At 39.6% G+C, this 15,668-nt stretch overlaps 1 protein-coding gene across 4 annotated transcripts in view; it reads left to right on the forward strand.

The window, feature by feature from the left end:
• The window catches only part of ALCAM (activated leukocyte cell adhesion molecule), a 120,634-nt gene that overhangs the window by 65,680 nt on the left and 39,286 nt on the right, over positions 1-15,668 (forward strand). For all 4 annotated transcript variants that reach the window (XM_053935202.1, XM_053935201.1, XM_053935200.1 and 1 more), the window contains exons 2-3: positions 11,604-11,704; positions 14,407-14,626. In XM_053935202.1, the coding sequence (XP_053791177.1) occupies positions 11,604-11,704; positions 14,407-14,626 (321 nt within the window). The remainder of the gene's footprint in view (positions 1-11,603; positions 11,705-14,406; positions 14,627-15,668) is intronic.

Consider the following 15,668-nt stretch of genomic DNA (forward strand, 5'->3'; position numbering starts at 1 on the left):
CACATTATACACATTACAGGTTATTATTTATATTAGGTCACAGGTTATTATTTTCTTTGTCATGAAGTCTAGCTGATTTCTTTGGGAATAACTGCTAAAGCCAGCAAGCAGCAGGTCTGCTAAGTGTGACTTCAGTAAGGCAAGTGTGGCAGGACGTCATTTGTTAATTAGCTGTGGAGCCTACAGCCTTGATGAAGGGCAGGGAGGAAAACGACTTTTCTGTGATACATACACAGTATTGGATGTGCAATTTTGCATGCCCATCATGGCAGAGTGTCAGTGCCTTGTGCCCTTCTGTGAGTCCCCTATCAAACTTACATTCACCGAATATTTTACTTCTTACTTACTGGAGTGTATAGGAATACAGCTGAATCTTTTGCAAGTGTTTCAGAGCACTGATAAAGAGAAACAAGAAATTATGGCTTCTCCCCACGGGGTCTTCTCTGCTTGTTGGGAACACTGTTGCAGAGGTGAGTATGGACAGCAGATAGTGAGCCTATGGCAGAAGCTGGGGTTACCTTAGGGTAGTTTTGCATGAGTAAAGAAAGGTCCAAGTGGGTGTGCAGATAATGGAGAGAGGTACGTTTGCAGATCTGGAACAGTCAATAGGAGAGATCTGGCCTTTTCCTGTGTTTTAGGATTCCTTGACAGAGCAGATCATGATTTGAAGTAGAGGGGCAACAGGCATGATTAAAAAAATTTACATTGCTAGAACCTGTCGGGCACTAATTTTCACCTTGGAAAAACCTTAGATGGGTGGAAAGAAAGTAAGTGCCTGTTCCTTCTGACTGTGGGTAGAAAGGACACAACTCACAGGAGGAAAGTGGTTAGAAGAGGAGGAAAGTTGTTTGCTGTTGAGTTGACTTTGCATAGGAGAACTTTGGTGGCATTAATTTAACTGCATAATTTTTTTCTAATTTTTTGTGTTACTTGCCTTTTTACCCCTAATTCCTAATTTTTTGTCCATTGCATTTATTTACTTTTAACTAGGGTGATCTTTTTCTTTAACTAGAGTGATATTTTTCTTCCCTCATACTTTGCAATATTATTTGCTTTATGGTACTTTGATTTTGCTCTTGAGTCTCCTTCAAGCTTAAATAAGTATACAAAATATATACATGTTTTGGAAAGTTCATATTTTGTAAAATATAAATTGTTACAAAGCTTTCACTAGAAAGAAGTTCAGTATACTCTATACTGTCAATATCAAGTCATGAAGAAACAAGAGGGACAAATTTTTTTTTTAATATGCTGTCTGTTGACTTTTTTAATAGGAAAAAAGGGATTCATGGAAGAACACAATGGTGATTTTTAGGCAATTGTTTTTAAGCTGTAGGTTTTATTTGACTTAGAAGACACTTTTAAGTCCCTTCAAATTATTGGATACATACCAGCATTGCTGACTAGCATAAAGAGAAAATAAAAAACAATTTGAGTAGTTTTAACAAACAGAGAAGTGCTTTAGAAGTGCAAGTGAGAAGCATATCAGAAGTATGCTTCAGGAGCAGCCAGGGGCTAACCTCAGAAACAGTGAGAAGTTTCAGCAAGCCACAAAGGCTTTGTTGATCCCATTTTGCCTAATTAGATATACCCTTTAAAGTAAAAATTCTTTGCAGTATTGACTCAGAAACTGTTCTCAGAGTCACATTTGCTTCTCATCTCTTGGCAGATAGCTTGTATCATCAGACTTTAGTAAGCTATAACTCACTTCCCTGGCAGATGTGCCTGATCACTCATAAAAAATCACACCATATGTCGGTAACTATTTTGATAAACTATTCTCAAATTTTTACTGTGTTAAAAAAAAAAAAAAAAAAACTTGATCATAATTCCTTTAGTCATGGCTACATCTTGAGCAGAAGTATTTGTAAGAAGATACGATAGCGATTTTATTTCTTCCTCTGAATTATGAGAACTATTCTAAGCAATGTTTTGTAAAATATTGCACAAAAGTAAATCATTAACTGTGGTCTTTCAGTTGCAGCATTGGCTGTGGGAAAGAACTTTTTTCCTACTGTATGGTGCTCATAAAAGCCATAGCTGGGTTTTCTGATGTTGACCCCAATTTGTCAATGTTGGGCATGTTTTTTGATGTGGCTCTGCCTGGATCATGTGGAAATGTTTTCTTTGTTAGCTTTATACTAATTCAAGCATTTATTAGGTAGTTGTGTGTTCCTTAAGTCTAATTTGTAAATATTTGCTTGGAATTACACTGCATTTTTTTCCTATTTACAGCAACATTGCTATATATGTAACTTCTTTTAAATCCGTAAGATTTACTCAAAGGACTTGAAAATTTAAATCCACAAATATGACTGATTTGGGATTAGCACTGAATCCAGAAACAGGTTAGATAATTCTGAACCAAAAGCTAGGACTTCCATAAAATAATGTGATTAGAAGGCCACTGATATCACAGGTGATCTTTTGGAGTGGTGGTTTGGGAAAATAAGCTTAGGTCTTTCTCTTTGGAAGGAAAATTGTGCTGTACCAAAGCCCATGTGCTACAAAGGTGTTGATGGCTTTCATGGGTTTTCCTTGCAGTTCTTTAGGAGATTTTGCAGCCTTCCTGATTTAAAAGGGAGAGGATTAAAAAGTGGAGCTTTTCTGGTCCCATTTCAGATCTGTTGGACCTAGCAGTTTCCTTTGTCTTAACAGAGCTGGGCATTGGAGCGAGGCTGAGGTGGTACAGTAGGAAGCTTGATGTGCTGACACAAGTAGTTCATTTTGCAGTCACATTTTGCATCAGTTACTGAGCTTTGAACTGCTCATTTAGTCTCCAGCTTTGCAGAGGCTAATGCTAGGAACAGCTCTTTTATGTCATTTGAAAGCTGTGCTGACTTGAAAGCAGTATCTGTTTTACTTTAAATGACAATGATAATGCATTTTGTGATGGCCATTCAACTTTTAAAGGAGTATGACTATGTGCAAATTTCTTTTGAATACCTATCAAAAATTCTGGAAACTTTTGGTGATTATGATCTGGAAAATGTCATGGTTATTGCTTTATATGTAATATTTGAAGTTACTAAGCTGACAAAAGATTATTAGTCATCATTATTTAGATGCAATTTAGGTGTTTGGGTACATTCAAAATGAAAAGCTTTTTTCTGTATGTTCTCCAGTGTAGTGCTTTAGCAATGAGGATGATAGAAGATGTTCAGAGAAATGCTCAGTGTGAACCTCCCTAGGGTAAAGCTTGCAGTAATGATAATCCCTGTAAACTACGCACTGTAGTATCCACTACAAAACCATCTGCTCTTGAAAGCACATAACTTTCTAAGACCTCTGCCTTGCAGAGAAATTTCCCTCAATCCTCCTGAAAGCTTCTGCTAAAATAGTTTCAAATCAGGCTACATGCAAATCATACAGAAAAGGAGTGTAGAGATGGAAAGCTGTTTTCTGGTTTGGGAAGTGGGAAAAATAGTGACCAAAATACTGAAACAGCTGGATATTTTGCGATCTTGGAACAGAGGTAGCTCTCGGTAAAATGAAAAAATAGTGCAGTAGTCTGGTTTGTGAATAGACACACAACACTCAGAACTCTATGTGGTCACCATGTAGGACTTTGAAAACTGTAGTTAAAATGCTCCATGGGATTTTGGACCTAAACTTATGGAGGCTCAGCCTGGAGCTCACACTTAAGGTTACGTAGAAAGCCAAACAATATGCATGTGTAGGAAAACTGTCCATCCTTGCCATTCAAGACTGGCTGAACTATAGAGGAAAGAGCCAGTGAGAAGCATGCAATGGCCTCAGTCCTCTTGAAGAAGTGGGCTGAGGATTCCTTCATTGATTTAGATGGTAGAGCCCGTGTAGGCTTGGTCAGATGGGACAAGTTATCTCAGCTAGTTTCTTTCTAATTATAGCTCATTTCTTTGTAGTGATAAGGAAAACACTTGTTTTATATAGTATTAGAAAGGCATTATTGTTATATTCATAAGAAAGATGATTTCTGAAGAGCTGATGTGTTTCCTTCAGGATTTTTTTCCTCATTCATGGAGAAAAACTGTGTTTTAAACACACTTAATGCTTGTGTAGGGTAATGATAGCTGAATTCTGCTGTCATTTAATGCCTACTCTCTGATGCTTTTAGTATATCTTTAGCTTTAAATACCCTGCTGGTTTCATGGCGTGTACTGTCCAGTGCCTGAATGTTGTCAGGTGCCAAGGCCCATTTCTCTAGCCTGCTCAAGTACTTGCCAAAATCAGTGTTAAGCACACAAGTGCTCCTGTATGTGTGGGTTTGGCTGCTTGTGTCACTGGAGTTAAGGAAGTGTTTATCTGACAAGCTTGTCAAAAGCAGCTCAACATCTTCCAGAGTCACAACCATGTTTTCAGCTGGATCTTCTCCCTTTCTTCTTCCCCTTCTCCCCCCCCAAAAATCCCCAAAACAAACCAAAAATAGTCCCAAATATGCAAGTTAACTTCACAGCTTCAAGGAACTGAAGTTAGCAGTGTGTATTTGGAAGGGTAATTGCTGTCTGTTCCATCAGTGCTTATAAGTTGAAAAAGATTTTTTTTTTCCTTTGGTGTTAAAATTGCCTGTGTTCTAATATTATTCAGGGTTAAAACTAATTGAAGGATTACTGTGATAAAGCATAAGAAACCCTTCAGCAAGTTCTGTTATGTTGCTTTAAAAGTGTTTGGTGCATTAAATGCTAATTTATATGTTTATGTACAATTAGTTTCCCTCTTGGATACTTTTGATTCTTTGTAACTAATGCTCCTTTTGACAAGCTAGTTGCTCTTACGTGGGTTTATTTCACTGTTTGAACAGGTAGAGATAAGAAAATATACTGTTTATATAACCTGTATCAGATAACATATCAACAAACACATGCACCTTTGTTTTTAATCATATTTGTATGGTGAAAATAATTGCTGTTTGAATTTTCTTGGAAGTGTTTGCCCTAGTTCCCTATTTTCATGTCCAGCATACAAATGATCATACCCACCTAGTTGAAATAAGAGATGTCTTACATGTGGGTTTTGATAACATGAGCCTTTTTTCTGCTTGCTTTAACCAGTATTTTGACATCCTGAAGTGTATCTTGTATTTCTGTGCTATGTCAGAAAATTAATGATCACTGTGTGAGCTGTGCACAGGATTGCCTGTTGTAGCTCATGTGAAGAGGCTTGTTCTCAGCAGAGCAGGCTGGATCACAAGGACAAGCTTGTTGAGAAAATGGCAGCTGGACCTCTGTTACAGAGATGTGCAGATTCAAGGCTGGGTGATATTTGGCTCCCTGGCTGTTGTGGCTCAGGAAAAAAAAAATGTATTTATGGGTTTTGTTGTGTTTTTCAACTGATTTTATCAGGCACAGTGGTGAAATAAAAGGTGCATGACATGTTCGCTGCATACAGTCTTCTTCTGCTATTGTGAGAGTTTTGAAAACCGACTAAATGACTTGCTGGAAAAGCAACTTTGCCAGGCAATGAAAAGAGAGGGAGGAGGAGTAGTTAAAAGTTGAGCCCTACCTGAGGAGTCCATGCAGCACAGAAAGCAGCTCTGGAGAGAAGACCATTTGGTAGACACGGGGTTGAACAGGAACCAGTGATGTACCCTTGCACAAAGATGGCTAATGAGATTCTGAGCTGCATTAGGGGAAGTACTGCCATCAGGCTTGGGAGTGGGGGGTGATCCTTCCCCTCTGCTCAGTGCTAGTGAGGCCACAGCTGGAGCAGTATATCCCTTTCTGAGCCCTGTAGTATGAGAGAGATGAGCATACTGGAGAGAGTCCAGGGAAAGGCCACTGCATCACCTCCCCTATAGAAAAAAGCTGAGAGAGCTGGGGCTGCTCAGCCTGGAGAGGGGAAGGCTCAGGAGAGTCTTCCCAGTGTGTACAAATACCTGAAGGGAGGGTACAAAGAAAACGTAGACAGGATCTTCTCACTGATACCCAGTGACAAGACAAGATGCAGTGGGCACAATCTGAAGCACAATGTGTTACTCTGAACATCAGGAAACACTTTTTTCCTGTGAGGGTGACTGAGCACTGGCACAGGCTGCCCAGGGAGGCTGTGGTGTCGTCTTCCTTGGAGATGTGCAAAAGCCATCTGGATGGGGTCCTGGACGACTGTAGGTCAGGGCTGTAGATTGCCCTGATTGAGCAGGGTGGTTGGACCAGTTGCTTCCAGACTTCCCTTGCAATATCAATCAGTCTGTGATTTTGTAAACTCTCTTAATTCTTTTTTCTCCAAATAGTGTTTTTAATTAAATGAAAAATACTTTCCCATGGCTTTAAGGCATTATCAAGTATCAACAGTTGGGACAGTAAACACCTGCTGTCAAGTCTTGTCACATCCAAAGCAGGAGATTTTTCTTCTAATACATTTTTGTATTGTCCCAACACCCAGCGGTCATTCATATACAGCTTTGTCTTTAAAAAAAAGACAAAAAAAAAAAAAACTTTTAATGAAAGCATGTTCAATGAGGAGTGATTAAGCTGGTGAAGGATGTAGAGAATGGGTCCTGTGATGAGTGACTGAGGGAGCTGAGTTGTTTAGTCTGGAAACTAGGAGACTTATCACTCTCCACAGCCACCTAAAAGGAAATTGTACTGAGATGGGAGTTGAGAAATGGCCTTAGGTTGCAGCAGGGGACATTTAGATTGGCTGTTAGGAAAAATATCTTTACCAAAAGGTTTATCATGCCCTGTAATGGGCTGCCCACGAAAGTAGTTGAGTCACCATTCCTGGAGGTCTTTAAAAGAATTAGGGACATAGTTGAGTGGTGAGCCTGGCAGCATTAGGTTTACAGTTGGACTCAATGATCTGTAGGGTCTTTTCCAACCTAAATGGTTCTGTGATTCTAAAAGGTGCCATCCTAATCTTAAGAACATGTAATGGTTTTGTGAAACACTGATGTTTCCTAAAAAATCATTTAGGTCAGTACAGCCATTTATGCTGGTACGTAAGAGAGTACCCAGTAGGACCTACGTGTATGCCTAAATAGCTGAAATCCCTTTAGGAAGTGGAGGGCAGAAAGAAAAATACCTAACAACTTAATAAAATATTTATTTCATGAGGCAAAGCTTTATAACCTCCCAGATTATATTTGGTACAGGCTAGTCTGGGCTACCTGGAGAAAAGATGGGAGGGCTAATGCCTGGAAGTAAAGATTTGGAGTGTTTATCCTAATGTAGAGTTTCCAAAATAGTTAACTGCACTTTCTGAGGCAGGTCCTAAATAGACATAATAGCTCTTGAGTTTGGACACTGCCATTGCAGAAGCTGCTAATTGACCTCCCCTGCTTCATGCTGCCAATTGCTGCAAAGAACCCTAGCAGACAATGTGTTCTGCTGTTCTCTAGTAATGAGACTTTGCTCCTTGAGTCCAGAAAGTGTAATAAAAAGCAGCACTGCTGAACCTGTCAGGACAGAAGCATCAGCAGTAAAAAATTAAGTGCAAAGGAAAATACAGGACACCTTTGTAGATGTGAAACACCATTTAAATCAGTAGATGCCAAGGTACTGAGGGAGGTTCGGCTCCCCAGACTTCTACTGCTCTGGAAGTAAGCCCTGCTGTGCATGCCAGTGCAGAACGGTCCTGGGCAGTACCTGTGCTAGTCAGCTCTCAGATACAGGCTTGTAGTCTCACATGGAGCTTGCATCTAGAGGGTGTTTGAACAGCTCTTCTTCTGTTTTACATTTGTCCCAAAAATACTATTCCTAAGCACTTAGAAGGTGTGTTTGTGGCAAGAAGTTGTTTCAGTATTGCGAACAGGAGGTAGAGGTGGAAAACATGGCTGCTTTTGTTATTTCCTTGGAGAAACATCAGCTTCCTAATCTCTTTTTTCTTTTAACTCACCTTCTATGCATTTCTCCTATATGATCCTGTTGATTTAAAAATAATAATTGGTCTAAAGTATGATCTGCCTCATACTTTTGGTGAGGATCTAAAATAACAACAGCACCTTCTCTGCATTTAAGCTTCTGTTCAAGATTTTTTTGTTTTGTCCCTTGAAGATGTGGGTACTGTTTGGTTCTTGCTTTGTGAAACACAGGCAGAGAGCAGGACAAGGAAGGGTGCATTTAGCACTGCCACGGGACATGGAAAGTACTCCAGTTAAAAGCATCAATAACTATGTCATCTCAATTTACCAATGTCCTGTTGGGATCTTTCTCTGAGCCATCAAACCTCATGAAGCTGCTGCTTTCTTTACATGTTCTATCCCATGTGGAAAGGTCTCATCTGGCTCAGAGTTTCTTCAGCACTGGATCAAAGAGAGGGAAATGAAATAAATCTCAGCCTTCTCAAGCCTCTTTTGTATGTAAAGAAATGGAAGGAAAGTGATATAGGTGTAGTTCAGACCTAGCAGGTAGGGCTGCTCTTGGTATATGTGAGACAAAATCCTGCCTCTGAATTAGTGGTGTTATTCACAGCACTAGCTCAGTTTTAGAAGACAACATCTGAAAATCACGTAGGGAAGCTGGCTGAGCTCTTAATTGGCTACAGAAAGGTGCACCAGAAATAGAGCAAGGCAGGACATGATGTCCGGTGACGTAGTGTCATTCCCTGTGGCCACCTTTGCTCCCTTCTGCAGAGTTAATGAGAAATGAGGTCCCTGACATTGACCCTGCACTGTGTTAGGGCATGGGCAATTTGTTATGTGTTTGTAGATCCCGCTTTCATTTTCGTTTTTGTAGAATGAGCTGGAAATTATGTAAAGAGGCCTGATAATATGATGATTGATGGTAAGCACTGCTATATCATTAAGCAATAATTTTCTTCTCTTCTTCATCCCACCATTTTACGAATATGCCCAATAGCAACAGAGAGAGGAATTTCCAATTCTGTTGAAGTGTTTTTTTGTTTTTTTTCTTAAATGCGTAGGTTGGTATGGTCATTTTGTGGAGATTACTGCAGTTACTGTGGTGAAAGTCTGAAGTTATTCAATTAATTTACACTCCTTCCATGTGCTAGACCTGTTGCTACAGAAATGGGAAGAGAATATTTTGCAGGAGGACTTCTTGTATTCTTGCAAGGACTGTTTCAAAGTAAAGGACTGTGTCTTTCTAGTTCTATGTTAACAAGCTCATAGAAAACAGTGTGATTTTAGTATAGGTAGAATTTATGGCAAGTCATGAATTTGTCCATTTTAAGAAATGCCTTTCAGCTGAAAGAGTTCTAAAATCAGAGGTCAGTCTTTCCCTTTATCAGGCTGTTCATCAATTACCTACTCTTAATGCTGTAGAGTTTGTCCAGAAACATTTTCCTTCATCCTCATGAGGCTGTTTGTTGAGTCTTCAGTAGTGTATACTTGCTACTTTAGCAGTTCTGCAGGGGCTAAATGGATGTCTAGAAGACAGCAGCATTTCAGATCCTAGGGGGTCATTTTGTTTTCCTCTAATGACAGGGAGTATTTCCCCTAATACCAAAGAGTATCTCGTATCAGAGGAGCAGTTTTTGGTTTTCCACATGATGCCAAATACCATTACGGATTTCAAATTACTAAATGGCACTTAGCTGGAATTCGAACAGGTACTAACCAGTTTACTAATTGAATATATATTTGCAAGTCTGTTGTAATTTTGCTCCCATGGGAGAGAACCAAAAAAGGACAAAAAGGACAGCTTTTTCTAGCTCTAGCAAAAAAATGAAAATTAGGATTGCCCCCCTCCTGATGATCAGAATGAAGATGAGTGCAAGAAAGGGCCAAGGAAACAATTTCTCCCAGCTTTGAATTTTACTTCCAATTATAGCTTGATATTGTAAAACATTGCTTCTGTTTCCATGAAATTGAAGTTATCTGATCTCTTTAAAAATTTTAGTTTAAGTTTAAAAGATTGCTCTTACTCAGCACCACCTAGTGGAATGACTGCTATTGTCATTTAGGAAGCAGATGGTCTCCATGAACCATAGAAAATTAGAGCATCCAGTGCTTACAGTGTGAATAATGCATCCAAAGCATGTTTGCGACTAATTAAGTAACAGAATCAGAAGGATTACCAGTGCTTTAGTTGAAAGGGAGCTGAGTGAAGGGAAGAAAGTTTAAGATAAATGCAGGTAGTGGTACCTGTTATCTCCTGTGCTCCTTTAGTACATTAAGCTCCAGCCTGCTTTTCTGCCTTAACTATGTGGTGCCATCCAGGTTGTAGCTTCTCTAAGAAAAGATTTTGCAATACTGTTTCTTTGTGCAATATCATACAGCACAAGCCCCACAGCCTCATTTGTCACTCTGATACACATGATAAATGCAAGCTGATGTTAACAGTGAGCTCTGGAGTCTTCACCCAAGAAAAATCCTCTGGGATCTTTCTAGTTTAAATTGCAGGCAAGGAATTCAGTGTTTGGCTCTTTGAAAAGGCATGATTTTTTTAAAACAAAAATCCCTTGGAAAAACCTCTCTATTGAGTGCAGCTATGCACTTTATATAATTGTCAGGTCCTCCAGGCAGAGGCTTTAGGACTTGGGAAAAGCAAAGGAGTCTGTGGCTCAGGTCTTAGGGGGTGCATGTTTCTTTTTCTAGCTATAGAAAGGAAGGGCTGAATCTCTCGAAAAATTAATGTTTCTAGAAGGAATGGATGATTCTCCTCAGAAACACCTGGCTACATCCCCAGCATCTTATTTCACTCTCTTAAATACAGTTCGTTTAGCATCAATCGCTTAAGCTATAGTTGAAAATGAAGAGACAGCAAAGGTGGAGATCCTGAATCTCTGGGCAAAGAATGTGACAGAAGTTGCAGATGTGTGGCTGAGAGCAAGCAGCCAGCATGCTCTCTGGGCAAGCATTAGAGGCAAAAATCTCTCTCCAGTGCAAGCAGCAGCAAACAAGAGGCAGCTAAGGAAAGGAGGAGCAAAGTTGCATTGTAGCAAATGCACCAAGTTGTAATATCTTCCCCTTTAAGCTTTCTTGCATTTCAGCACTCATCACTTTAGGGTCTGTTGTTTTTGTTCAATTCACATGTTTTGGACAATGAAAATAAGTGGGTCAGTTTTATTCTGTAAATTCATATGCATTAGCACAATAACATTGTGCTGAGGTTTCTGAAAAAGCTGTTCTTAAATAATTCATTGAAGCATTTCACTTAATTTTTCCAAAATCTAAATGTGCAGACTAGTTTTTCTTGGTTTTGTTTTTTTTTTTTTTCCCAGGTTTTAGGGAACATATTTTAATATCATCATTGCCTTTTCTGTCATCATTTCCTATGTTTTAAATGTTATGCAGCAGTCAGAGTATCATTTCTTTACTGGGTTCCTCACAATATTGTATTGCAATATAACTTCTCCAGGCTGTTTTTTCAGATGAAGAAAATAAAGGTTTAGGGATTTTCCCTTTGTACATTTTAAGTTTGTGACAGTCCTGATTGTAGTGTAGATGTTCATCTGATTGAGCAGGTCATGTGCAGTCCTGTTTGGAAATCCACTTGGCTCCCATTGACTCTGGCAGGAAACATGAGTCTAAAAAGTCATAACATTCACTTAACAAATTTAGTGACGGGAATTCTGTTTTGTTATAGGTTTGAGGATAAATCCTACATGCTGGAAAATAGCCATTTGCAAAGGAGCTGCTGTTACAATAGGTGTGAACCAAATATTAGCTAGCATATGGGAATTCATGAAAACACTCAAAATTGTTTTCTCTGTTTCTCCTCTAGCTCTGGGATTGTACACAGTAAATGCAATATATGGAGACACTATTACTATGCCTTGTCCTCTAGAAGTACCAGATGGTCTTATGTTTGGAAAATGGAAATATGTAAGTATATATTATCTTTATATTTATTAGAGCTGTTATTAGATGATGTGTATTTTGTGTGTGTGTGTGGAAGAGATTTTAAGATTCCAAACAATAGGATTTCTACCTCATATATGAAGCCATTTATTCCTGTGTTTGTAAGGCTGCAAGATTCCAAGCTGTATAATTTCTGCCAAGTACAGATTAGAGGTTTGAGGAATTAATCATATTGTTCAAGAGAAATAATTATTCAGGAGTTCTCTGCCAGCCTGTATTAGAGATCTGGCATGTTATCCCATGGTGTCTCACTCAATTGACAGAGCCATCACTGTACATTTGAACATTTTTGAAGTCGGCTGCTTGAAGCAGAGTGTGCTCCATCACTGGGAAAAAGCACAGTCCCTGTCTTTGGTTGATCTGACAGTCACTGGGATCTCTTTCAGGCTTTGTTTTACTCAATGCACTGCAGAGAAGAGAGCAGAGCTGACCTTGGGAGCACTGCTGGTGGTTTCACTCTGCCATTTCTGGCAGGGAACAGGGGTAAAAACATGGGTGCTTTCTAGGTCAGCCTGCAGTGGGAACACCACAGGATGAGCTTCTCCTGTATATGATCGCTATCCCAGGTTACAAGGAGGATCAGCATATCAAAGTAAAGGAAACCTGGAAGCATATCTGGATAAAAATGCTGGGATACCAAACCCCTTCTGCTTTTCAGACTGTTTTGAGATAAATGGTTTTCCTGCCTCTGTGATTCATCTAAATTTCCTCTTCTCAAACCAAATGTACTTGCAATAATAGATAATTTCTAGTGGATTTAAAATTATGTACTTCTCTCTCTCTTTTTGCAAATGGCATCTACCAGCCTGTTTTTGCAGAAGAATGATCTGCCAGTGGTGGGGGCAGTCCTGTTCTCCCCTAGCTCCTTCCTTTTATCTTCAGGTTTGCAGCTTTTGCAGCCCACATCCACTCAATAGTTCTTTTCCTGCAAACACTTTTCAGGAAATGAAGTCAGAAGTTGGGAAGAATGTTTCCCCAAAAAGGGACAGTAAAACTGTTTCATGAGCATTCAGAAGACGGAGTGCCTACATTTTGCAGTATCTTTTTCAGTCTACTGACTTTTCTTGAGAAGACATAAGTCCATCTCTCTGAAGATGCAAGGATATTCTAAAAAAACTAAATGCATTATCTCTTTCCATTGCATTTGGATTGTCTGTGTTGGACGAGCAACAAGTGGAGATGTTGCAGCTTCTTCTAAATGGAAAGGGACACGAAACCTAACATACAAAGAAGCCTCTCTAAGTTGCTATTGTATGAAAATGTTGACAGCCCACACAACCAAGGGAAAGTGATACCTTTTCTCCCAGGGCAGCTCACAGCATGGCAACAGAGAGAGCTGGATTAAGTTATTGGTCAAGTGATTATTTCATTGGAAGAAGGATGAACTCTGTTTTCTTCTCTACTGCCTTGTGAGGAGCAATTTGAGTTCTTGGTAGGAACCTGGAGGCACTGGGAGACTTGCACCATGGCAGTTGTTGCTCACTTCAATGTCTACCTGTGTGTGCTTGCAGCTGGGGGGGCTACAGGAGTTAGGAGCTCATTTGCACTTGACAGCCAACTTCTTGTCAGGAGTATCGAGTCAAGACAGTGTTTTTTGTGTGACAAACATTAGACAAATCCAAGACTTAAAAGTAGAAGAGGGAGAAAGACTGTAAGGGAATTTAAATTTCACAGCCAGCTGAGGCCTCCTGCTCCCTGCCCAGCTATGACACCACTCATCTCGTCACAGCATCGTAATGCCTTTGTGGGCTCTGCAGTCCAGCTGAGGTGTTGTGCTGAGAACACTACTAACATCAGTGCTGCAAGGTATAAGGGATAAAAGAGAATCAAAACCTTCTCCAGCAGCCAGCACAATACTGAACATAAAGATAGAATCAGCATTTCACCTCTCTTTATTTAAAGGCAGACAGTGTCTGTCCCTGTTCTGAGCATGTGCTTGTGTAAGGAGGAAGGAATCAAATCCTGTAGAACTGCACCTGTAACTTTGTCCCTCATAAAAATGATACTTTTTTTAATATGAGGGATTTGTGCAAGGCTGTCAACTTTGTATTCCTTCTTAGGATGGCAACTGCATAAGGAGGATGTCTAGAAACCAATACTTTGCAGATTAACAATATTGGATGGTATGTAAATTCCCACCTACAATCTCTTAGGTCCTTTAAAGACAAAGGCAAAAGAAAAAGCTAAGAACTAATTTAGAATAAAATAGACAGTTATGCCTGATTAAATCCTGCATTTGAAATGAAGTCTAAGTATCCCAAATAAACAATGGGAATATGTAAAACAATAATGAAAAAAAGGAAATTGGAGCTGTTGAGACTAGCTCACACATGCTTCTATTTCAAATACCTTTTCATACAGACAGTGGCAACTGCTGCCAAAACCACCAGCTTTTATCAGAGAAAGCCCTTTGCTATCCTGAGATTGAGCCAAAGGATTGAAATAATTTTTACTGATGATACTCTCAATGTGTACTGTGTCAATCTTAAACTAGCTCTTATTACACTGAATTTCTTCTATGTACAGCAGAAATTAATCAGGAAAAAAAAAGCCATCTGATAGATTGCAGATTTTTTTTTAATTATAGGTTTGTACCAATTGCAAATGTTCAGGTACCTTTAAATGAGTCTTTATGCAAAATAGAGATGTTTATGCTTTTATTATAGGAAATGCCAAATGGATCTCCAGTATTTATTGCCTTCAGATCATCAACAAAAAAAAATGTGCAGTATGATGATGTACCAGACTACAAAGACAGGTTGAGTCTCTCAGAAAACTATACATTATCCATCAAGAATGCAAGAATCAGTGATGAAAAGAGATTTGTATGTATGTTAGTTACAGAAGATGATGTTTCCGAAGAGCCGACGATAGTCAAAGTTTTCAGTAAGTAAATCTAGTTGTTACTACCATTAACATTCATCAGCATCTGAATCATAAATTACAGAAAGTTTTGTTTAAGGCAGGATCAAAGCCAAGAAAGTAAGTTTGGCTCAATAAATTACTAAGACTAGCAAATTTCTGCAGCTTTCAAAAATGTAATCTACTGGTGGCATTTATGTAACAGGACTGCCTGCACTTGTAGTTTATTCATGATAAGTGCTGGCTCAAAGAGATTTTTAGTCTTTGATAATGACTCACTTATGTGATGTCATTTGTCCTTGGAAATGAAAAATGTAAAATTAGCATTGATTATTTTCCATTTTTTCTCCAAGCAAATTTTTCTGCAGGAGGGAAGCATTAAGCGTGTGCGGTCTGTAGGATTATTTCAGGGAGGGGGTTGAAGTGGCTCTGAGCTGCTACTGTGCAGTAGCACAAACTGTGAGGGAGAGAGCAAGAGGCTGGAAAATGATCCACCAGCCCCAAATGCTTGTTTTGTCCCCTGCTGAATGGTAAGAAGGAGGAGTATCTGTCTGCCATTCTTTCCTAGAGCACAGCAAGGTTCATTAGTGTTTGCTATCACTACAGCTCAATGGCAAGGCTGGTCTGCAGTGCAAACCCCAGGCCTGTGAGGCACAGCCCAGCTCAGAGCTCACACAGGAGCAGGGACAAGCCTGGTCCCTTCCTGGTACTGATTCAGAGCAGGAGTGTAATCCATCAAACCTTGAGTCAGCCGGGGGGGGGCATCCATTGTGGCTTTTTAGGGACAGAGGGCTGTGACTGCAGTGTCTTATCTTCCTTAGCTTCATGTTTTTATATGGCTTTTGGCCTTTGTTGCTCTTCAGGCACAGATTTATACAGTCGGAGTAAGTCTGTTGTGGGAACATGCTGACTGCAGGTATGGGTAGTTTCAAAGAGATCACACTGTGCTCAAAAAACACAAATTCATGTTTTGGAAGGGCAGCCTTTTGCTTCTCTCAGGTAGAAGGTGTCAGGGAGTCCTCAATGATATCTATACTGTCAGTCACATAAATGACTTTAAAGCTAG

This window comes from Vidua chalybeata, chromosome 2 (genome assembly GCF_026979565.1).
Source record: "Vidua chalybeata isolate OUT-0048 chromosome 2, bVidCha1 merged haplotype, whole genome shotgun sequence".
Classification (NCBI taxonomy): domain Eukaryota; kingdom Metazoa; phylum Chordata; class Aves; order Passeriformes; family Viduidae; genus Vidua; species Vidua chalybeata.